This window comes from Nyctereutes procyonoides, unplaced genomic scaffold, assembly GCF_905146905.1.
Source record: "Nyctereutes procyonoides isolate TBG_1078 unplaced genomic scaffold, NYPRO_anot_genome, whole genome shotgun sequence".
NCBI lineage: Eukaryota > Metazoa > Chordata > Mammalia > Carnivora > Canidae > Nyctereutes > Nyctereutes procyonoides.
The window spans coordinates 34115284-34125226 of record NW_026575044.1 but is presented as its reverse complement, the minus strand read 5'-3'; the positions used below and the strand labels follow the sequence as shown (position 1 = coordinate 34125226).

Genomic DNA, 9943 nt, shown 5'->3' with positions numbered 1-9943 from the left:
AATCTCTGTTTTGTTCACAACTTAAGGGGCAAACTTTCCATATTTCATTATTTAAATTTGAGGGTAGCTATAGGATTTTTATCATATTAGAGAAGTTCTCTTCCATTCCTTAACTGATTTTCTAAGTTTCAGTCATAAATATTAGATTTTATTAGACACCTGTTATGATGTTTCTTTATTCAGCAATGAATTATAGTGATGATTTTTCAAATATTAAACCCAATTTGTGTTTCTGGATTTAACCCAAGTTGGTGATCATTTTTATAAATCATTAGATTCAGTGGTTTTCCTAATATTTTAAAGTTTTTATATCTATGTTCATAAGAAAAAGTGCCATGTAATTTTTGCTAGTATCAGTTATGCTAACTTCACAAAGTAATTTGGGAGTGTATCCCTTTTCTATTCTCAGGATGATTTATGTAGTTTATTTTTATTGTTTAATTATTTGGAAAGAATAACTGCTTATATCCTTGGAACCCAAAGATTTTCATTATGGAAAAGTTTTAAATTATGGATCCTATTTTTTTTTTTAAAAAATGGTATAGGACAACTAAGATTTTCTATTTCTCTTTGTTTTGGTTTTATGGAATTGTAATTTTAAACACATTTTTCTAATTCATCTAGTTTTCAAATTTATGGGTCAGATGTTTATATTTATCACGGTGTTCTAGCTAAGCTATGGTTAATTTTTATCTGACAAAAATATGACGAAAGTGGCTAAGATCTTACTTAGACTTGGTAAGTTAGTACAGCCTAATGACCCAAGTCCAACAAATGTTTCTGCCTTAAGTATGCCTGCTGCCTTTTTGTATCACCAACAAAACAATGAATCAATGTGATACCACCATCAGAACAAACAAGAATGAATAAGTCAGTCAGATACAAATATTTATAGCATATATGGGCACAGTTTCTTTGCTTAATACTTCCTTATTTATCCTGCTTTTAGATATTTTGGTGCAATAGGATGCTATTCTTTCATTAAAGTACTATACCCTTCCCAGCATAACAAGAGTTCTTGTAAGTTTCAATCCTACACAGTGAATTCAGACTCCCCCCCCCCCTTTTTTTTTTGGCTGGGTACAGTATTGATGGTACATGACAAGGTAGGGCTCCCCAAGCCCCTCCCCTTCCTCAGGGTCTAGGATGTAAATTGGAGGTCAGGAGATTCTCAGTGTGTTGGGGGATTAAGTTGGGGCAGGGACTCCCCAGCAGCTGAGGGCCTCTCTCTTCCTCTTGTTCTTGCTGGGGCTGGTGGTCCAGGAGGCTCTTACTCCTTGAAGGCCATGTGGACCGTGAGGTCCACCACCTGGTTGCTGTAGCCGAATTCATCGTCATACCAGGAAATGAGCTTGACAAAGTGGTCATTGAGGGCAATGCCAGCCCCAGCGTCGAAGGTGGAAGAGTGGGTGTCACTGTTGAAGTCACAGGAGACAACCTGGTCCTCAGTGTAGCCCAGGATGCCCTTGAGGGGGCCCTCTGATGCCTGCTTCACTACCCCTTTGATGTCATCATATTTGGCAGCTTTCTCCAGTCTGCAGATTAAGCTGTTGAATTGGTGAAAGATTACTATTCGGTATCAATAGAACTGAATTTAAGGAGACAAAATCAATTCACAAGCAATTCTGAGTTTTGATAAGTATCCAAGTGTTCAGCTCTTGAAAGGAATTGTACTCGTATGCATGCCTAAAATCTTTAACCAGGATGAAAATAGTTATATTCAATAACTCATTTTTTCTGCAATAACTGTAAATTTAAAAGCTGATTAGACAGTTTGGTTTATATTTTACATTGGTCTAAAATTATTTATCAGTGCCCTTTCTCCTAATTTTAGCACTATATCTTCATCAAAGCCAAAGTTAGTTTTAAGTTGACTGTTTGGGATAACAATTAGAGGTCTTTTTCAGAGATATACCTTATTTGAAAATGGAAGGAAAAAATACAAAAGCATCCTTAAAACCAATTATTATATAGGCATAAATGGAAATGACTCTTTTTAAAATTGAAGTCCTCTATGGTAGCCTTATTTTTTCATCAAATTAACATATCTTTTTTTCAAATTAACATATCTTGATGTGAATTATATCTCAATAAAGCTGTTAGAAAACAAATGTTTTGGCATTTGAATGTGTAATATGTCCTAGAAAGAAAAAGTTTTCATGACTAAAAAAAAATGGGAATATTTCTAATTCAAATATACTGCCTGTGTTTTTATCTTTCATTTAAGGGGTAAGATTCTGGCCATATTGTTCACTTTTTTCTAGTTCCTGAAGCGGTTATAAATATGTAATTACCCCCCAAATTTCAATAACAAATAGAATTACCAAGAAATCATGACACTGAAAAGCAGGCTTCTCATTCTATTATGGATCATGAGCCAGAGTGCATAAAATAGCCTTAGCCATGGATCATGGAGCCAGAGTGCATAAAATAGCCTCTGGCCTCCACATTGCTTTTCAAAATCATTTCACCTCTGTCCTCCTTGGGAGGTTCAGGGCAGGGGTGGAGGTGGGGGCTTCCTCTGAGGAACAAGTTTCAGAACTACATCACCTTCTACCTTTAGTCATTGTCATCAGAGGCCCTTCCAATTATAGGTCAATAATCTCATCCCCCTTAAATTCATCAAGGATTTGGGGACCCATCTCATCCCATTCCTGTATCTTGGAGTTATTTTCTATTTTCTCAGTCAATGCAAATAATTTGACATTACTATGAGAATTTAAAAAGCTTATAATATTTGCATCATCTTTTAAAGGTGCTAAACTTTATTCACATCCATCTAATCTGACTTTCCTAATAATAGCCTCTCTCCTCCCACCATCCCCTGCCTTTTTTTTTTTTTTTTTTAAGAGAAGGAATCAGCTGGGAGAAAACTTTTTTCCACGGTTCCACAGCTTGGACACTGACCTAGCTGCAAGTGGACCTAGATCTGGCTGAGTTCAGGAGCTTTATCTGTTTCATAAACTATGAATTGTTAGCATTCAAATTCTTCAGAGAATGATGCTACAGAACTGAGTAACAACTTACTTTTAGGTCTTCTTGGTCCTGACATTTGATTTGGTTTCTCCTGTCATGGTTTTCTCACTCTATTTGATTTTGCGAATGAGAGAGGGTCATCTATCCATGTTTAAAATGGTGTACCTTTGAGCATTTTCAGATATAGTATGCTATCACAGGTTCACAGATAAAGGGCAGCCATTTAGTGCAGATAAGCCTTGGACTGCCCATTTACTATGCAAATATTTATTAAGTATTTACAATGTATGTCTACAGAATCTTAAAGCTATACTATGACTAAAACATAACCTTTGCCTTAGAGAAATTTATTTTGAAGTGTATAGACTGCATTCTCTTTAAGATATAAAAGTATCAAAACGTCAAGTCCTTTAATCATACATCTATAGTATCCCTTTCAGCACCCAGCCCATAAAGTAGACATTTGTTATTACATTAATGAATTAATGCAGTTTTAAAGTATGGTCCAGGAGCCCAATGGGGTCCCTGAGTCCCTTTCTAGGGGTAAAACTTTTAGTATTAAAACATTTTTTTTTTTTGCCTGTGTTCTTCTTAGAGATGTTCAACAGAGTATTCCAAAAATTACATGATCTATCATGTCATTGCTGATAACTAATGAAATGTGTATTTATGCATGCATGCATTTTTAAAAAGGCTCTTGCACGTTTAACACTGTAAATGTTGATACATAATATAAACAAAAGTTTTTCAGGGTCCTGAAGATATTTGAAAATGCAAAGATTACTGAGACCAAAAAGTATAGCAGTTGCTGACTGAATTAATAAAGATCTTTCAAATCCAAGAAATGTGTTTGCCATTTCAGGATGAGAAAGAGGTGATAGAGCAACAAAATATTTATCTCTTTTAAATTAATATATATTTTTTGAAATATGCTGTATTAGTTCCAGGTATATAACATGTGTTCTGTATATATTGGAAAATGATCACTATAATCCATCACCACACATAGCTACCTAACTTTTTTTCCTTGTGGTGAGAACGTTTAAGATCTACTCTCCCAAACAACTTTCAAATGGACAATTAGAAAGTGTGTACCTCTGGCACAAAAACAGACACATAGACCAATGGAACAGAATAGAGAACCCAGAAATGGACCCTGAACTTTATGGTCAACTAATATTCGACAAAGGAGGAAAGATGATCCACTGGAAGAAAGACAGTCTCTTCAATAAATGGTGCTGGGAAAATTGGTCATCCACATGCAGAAGAATGAAACTAGACCACTCTCTTGCACCATACACAAAGATAAACTCAAAATGGATGAAAGATTTAAATGTGAGACAAGACTCCATCAAAATCCTAGAGGAGAACACAGGCAACACCCTTTTTGAACTTGGCCACAGTAACTTCTTGCAAGATACATCCACGAAAACAAAAGAAACAAAAGCAAAAATGAACCATTGGGACTTCATCAAGATAAGAAGCTTTTGCACAGCAAAGGATACAGTCAACAAAACTCAAAGACAACCTACAGAATGGGAGAAGATATTTGCAAATAACATATCAGATAAAGGGCTAGTTTCCAAAATCTATAAAGAACTTATTAAACTCAACACCAAAGAAACAAACAATCCAATCATGAAATGGGCAAAAGACATGAAGAGAAATCTCACAGAGGAAGACATAGACATGGCCAACATGCACATGAGAAAATGCTCTGCATCACTTGCCATCAGGGAAATACAAATCAAAACCACAATGAGATACCACCTCACACCAGTGAGAATGGGGAAAATTAATAAGGCAGGAAACAACAAATGTTGGAGAGGATGCGGAGAAAAGGGAACACTCTTACACTGTTGGTGGGAATGTGAACTGGTGCAGCCACTCTGGAAAACTGTGTGGAGGTTCCTCAAAGAATTAAAAATAGACCTGCCCTACGACCCAGCAATTGCACTGTTAGGGATTTACCCCGAAGATTCAGATGCAATGAAACGCCGGGGCACCTGCACCCCGATGTTTCTAGCAGCCATGTCCACAATAGCCAAACTGTGGAAGGAGCCTCGGTGCCCATCGAAAGATGAATGGATAAAGAAGATGTGGTTTATGTATACAATGGAATATTACTCAGCCATTAGAAACGACAAATACCCACCATTTGCTTCAACGTGGATGGAACTGGAGGGTATTATGCTGAGTGAAGTAAGTCAATCGGAGAAGGACAAACAGTGTATGTTCTCACTCATTTGGGGAATATGAATAATAGTGAAGGGGAATATAAGGGAAGGGAGAAGAAATGTGTGGGAGATATCAGAAAGGGACACAGAACATAAAGACTTCTAACTCTGGGAAACGAACTAGGGGTGGTGGAAGGGGAGGAGGGCGGGGGATGGGGGTGAATGGGTGAAGGGCACGGAGGGGGACACTTGACGGGATGAGCACTGGGTGTTATTCTGTATGTTGGTAAATTGAACACCAATAAAAATTAATTTATTAAAAAAAAAAAGAAAGTGTGTACCTTCTAACTGCAATCAGTTAAAAGTCTCTTACACTGTGGGCTCAAATGTTTAACTATACCTCATTTCCCTCATCCCAACTCTTCTTTTATCAGGATAAAGTGTTTTGAATAGGTGGTTCTGCTTCTGATGTGATCAATATGGTATTAGTACTATGTGATATATTGTGATACCAATAAATATGAATTACTCTTACACTTCTGTCCTCCACTCTAGTGTTTTAGGTTAATAAAATTATTTCTAGGCAGAATAGCGAAATGTTTGGGTTCCAAATAGCTCTCACCTAACAGTATTCTGATAAGCTAAAATTAAATAAAGCTCAGCCAGCATTTTCAGGGCCTATAGGAAGGCTTTCAAACAATATGATTTTGCTTAGCATATTTCCAATCAAAGAGACCCAACAAACTGAATACATTTGAAAAACACCAAGAGGTGTTTGTCAAATGCATCCGTGCAGTAGCTTGATAAAATCACTGTCAGTTTTTCCATCTAATAGTTTTTCTTGGTTATTTGCAGGTAAAAAATAAATAAATAAATAAATAAATAAATAAATAAATAAATAAATAAATTCCTCTTGGACATAGGTGACTCTTTGTTGTCCAGTCAACAAACTGTGTAGTTGTAGGTTCATCCTCCAATAGGGGTTCTGCTTTCATTCAAATTTGTTTTTCCCAAATATTATTATATTCTTATGTTTAAGATAAAGACATACCTGGAGATCTCAAGTTTTCATTTGGTTTGTGTATCTCCAAAATGAGCTTTGTCTCATTCAAGAAGTTTTAAAAAATTCTAAAGAAGCATTATACATCTTTTGGTCAATTCTTAAATTTTGATCCTATTCTAGGAAATAGAATTTTCAGGTTTTCAGAAACTTGAAACTTTACATATTATGAATTACATGAGGTAGGAAGGGTTTTTAATGTGATTGAATATATGAAAATTAAGCAGATAAATTGATAGAGATTTCTGATGCCCATTCAGCAAACAAGTTGTAAGGTTCATCAGATTTATGATGACGTGACTGAGAAAATATTTTCTGAAATTCTAGACAAATAAAAAAGAATATGTGTTAGTAAGTCCTCAGGAGGAAATACACAAATACGTGACACATCTTTACAATATTCTTGCATTCAAAACTAACTCTTGCTCAGGAGGTGAAGATCAAGCAAATAAGAAAAACCTTCCAAACAAACAAACAAACAAAAAAAAAAAAGATGAAGGTTAACTTATACATTCTGGAGGCTGGTTTTGCACCAAAAATTATCTATCATATCAGGGCTGATTAAGAACAGGTCTCGTATCAGAGTGATCCCTTGGGTCCCACTCTGGGGTAAACTTGAACTTGCCAAAGATCACTACCAAGCATGTTCACAAAAATATGTTTGTCAAAAAATGTAACCCTTGAGAATCTTTGTTTTTAAAAAAAGCATTTCACATTCAGATGAGTTTGGGAACTACTGGACACTGGGAGTTAGTAAGAATGTTGTATATTAGTCTATCAAGGGCTCTGAAAATACTTCCAGTGAAGAATTCTGATTTTATGGAACCCTGCATGTCCCTAAATTTATACTCCCACAGAGCCCTCTTCCATGTAATTTCTATGAAAGATTCCTGGAATTCATGTTCTGTGGAACACATTTTTAAAAATATTGACCTAAGATAAGACACAGCCTCTTGGGCCTACTCCCAACTGGAAAGGATGCAGGTGACTTCCCCAGGTAATACTCAATGTAGCTCTGGGAGTGTCCTTCATCTCATTCTATTCCTCCTTTCTCTGCCTGCCTTGCTGAGGCCCCACAGCAAATACCCATATAATTCCCTTGATCTCAATAATGTCACTATAGCCATTTCTGCCTTGATTTTTTTGTACAATTGTTACATTTTACATGAAAGTAATATGTGTAGTAACTCACTACTTAGGTGAAACCAGTAAGAAACCATATAATTTTAAACCTAGAAAGAACCTAACTCATAAACTAGGAAAGTTAAACCCAGCGCCTTTGTCACTTGCCCAAAGTCGTACAACCAAATAAACATTTAATGGGGAAGAAGAATTTAATAGAAAATTCTAGCCAGCAGTGGGCTGAATCTGGATCAGATTATGCTACACTAAAGTAGAAAGCCAATTCCAACCCTGATTGGTCTTAGTTCCAAAATGGGCAAGAAAAAAATGTCAACTATGGCAGAAAACAAAGATGATTTGCAACAGACAAAAAGCCCATAACCAAAGCTGCCCTGCTGTGTATCATCTTGTGGATGTAGTAGCAAAGAATATCGTTGAAGTCTTTAGGCCAACATTACAACATATGAGGGTTGACACTGGCATTACTCAAATGCCAAGTGAATTGCTTGCCATGGGCATTCTGGTACTGCCTCAAGTTTTCTTATGTGACTGATAGAAAAAGAATTGCCTGTGAATTCATTAATTCATTTCCTTGTGACCTCAGGGTGAAGAGTTTCCACATCTGCTGGTTGTTATACTAGATGCTCAGTTTTAATGTGTATTCCCCACTTAGAATTTTATCAGTTGCTTTCTATCAAAACTGTCATCACGTCCTTCTTTTGTTAAGAACTAATTTTGTTAAGAACTAATTTTAAAACACTCCATTTATTTCAGTGTCATAAAAATCAAAGTTTAACTAAACTGAAATGAAGATAGGCCTTATCTCCAACATTTCCCTCCGTTAGATGTTCTAGCACTTTTACATTTATATCATTATGACTAACAATAAAATTCCATAAACACTTCTTTCTCATTTGGCTCCCTTTGGCTACTTACCATTTGCTCATTCCAGATGATGATCATTATCGTGATCATTATTATCATCTTCAACAAATAAGCATTGAGAGCCCGCGGGGTGCATGCCACTAGAGGAAGACTGTTTCATTACAACATGGAAATCACGTGGTGTAACAGATGAAGCCCAGAGTGGGATCTTGAAAAACACAAGCTTTGTTTATGGTCCTGCCCATGATGTGTTGCCTGGAATTGCTCCAAACACGTAATTTCTTGAGGCCCTCGTTTCTACTTCTCTGAAATGTAAATAATGCTCATGTCTGCCTCTCATCTATCCCTATGATTTTATGGGAAATCACACAACAAAGTATAAAGCTTTAGAGAGAGACAGTCACTATATCATGAAAAGATAGTGTAGGATTATCTTTTTTGCTCTAATCCTCAACTACTATTCACATTTTAACAGCCTTTCTTTCATTTCCACTCCAGGCCACAAGATCTAGGTCTTTCAATGCCAATATTATAAATAAATAAATAAATAAATAAATAAATAAATAAATAAATAAATAAATAAATAAATAAAAAGTGGAAAGTCCAGCCAAACAGCTGGGGCTTAGGGCACGCGAGTTGAAACATTACTCTTCTGAAAGCCTTGTTTTCCTCTTGAAATGACTGGCTGGTTGACTAAACTAAGTTAACTGCTTGTTTTGGCAACATAAAGCCTTAAAAATGGTTGAGAACAATACAATCATATAGATGGGCTCATTTTCCTTTTTCAAAAAAAAAAAAAAAAACCCAAAATAAAAAACTGTGGTTGTTTAATACGTCTTATGAGGTGCCTAAATAAACTTAATCAATCCAATATCTTTTAAATATTCAATCAGTTAAAGTGTTGAAGTGTTGATTGAATCATTTACATTATAACTTGTTTTATTCCCTTTCCAGCAGTCTCTGTCCATCCCTTCCAGATTCTTTGGCATTACCTCTCATTCTTTCCCCTTCTTTAAGGAGCGCTTTCCTAAAAATCAAACCTTTAACTCCCTCCCCAGGTACTTCTCACCTCCTGGCCTACCTCAGGATTAGCCATGGGCAAGGACCAACCAAGCTGAAGGAAGGAGAGGGCCTGCCCCACAACTACTCCCCATCATCTCCCCTAAATGTCTAAGGGTAATTCCGGTCCCTGTAATTCTCAAACTTCTGCCACACTGCTTTATCCTCTACCATCACCCCATTTTACTGGGCATCTCAGAGCCTATTTTGCCTTGATTCTCTCACAAAATGTTTAGGATAGACATACAAAAGGTATGCTGTCACATACACCCTTATTTCAGCCCACTGCACAGAGCCTTACTGTGAACACAACTGCCAAGGCTCCATGTTTGTTGCCTTTTGACTCTAGATGTAAAAGGAAACGCTTTGCAGCCTTTGTCTCACTTAAATTCCTGAGTATCTGATGCTCGGCCTGGACCACTCCTTCCTTGAAATTTTCTCCCAGTTGGCCCTTTTTGCACAACTTTTCCCCCTCTGACCAATCGTTTTCCACATCCCGTTTCTCTCTTCCTCTCCTCTCTCTTCTCTATTGGTGTTCCCTAAATAGAGTCACTTTGTAATTTACCCTATAATCTCACCCTGTGAGTAGTTACACAAGATCTCTATGTTCTGTCACTTCTTGGAAGCCCCAGACTTATGTAAGCAGGTGCCTTGTCACTATCAA

At 36.6% G+C, this 9943-nt stretch overlaps 1 protein-coding gene across 1 annotated transcript in view; it reads right to left on the bottom strand.

Moving 5' to 3' along the window:
- Positions 1-1270: 1270 nt before the first annotated feature.
- LOC129508656 (glyceraldehyde-3-phosphate dehydrogenase-like) overlaps positions 1271-9943 on the bottom strand; it is a 125709-nt gene continuing 117036 nt past the window's right edge. The window contains exon 3 of the mRNA XM_055323598.1: positions 1271-1535. Coding sequence (XP_055179573.1) covers positions 1271-1535 — 265 coding nt within the window. The remainder of the gene's footprint in view (positions 1536-9943) is intronic.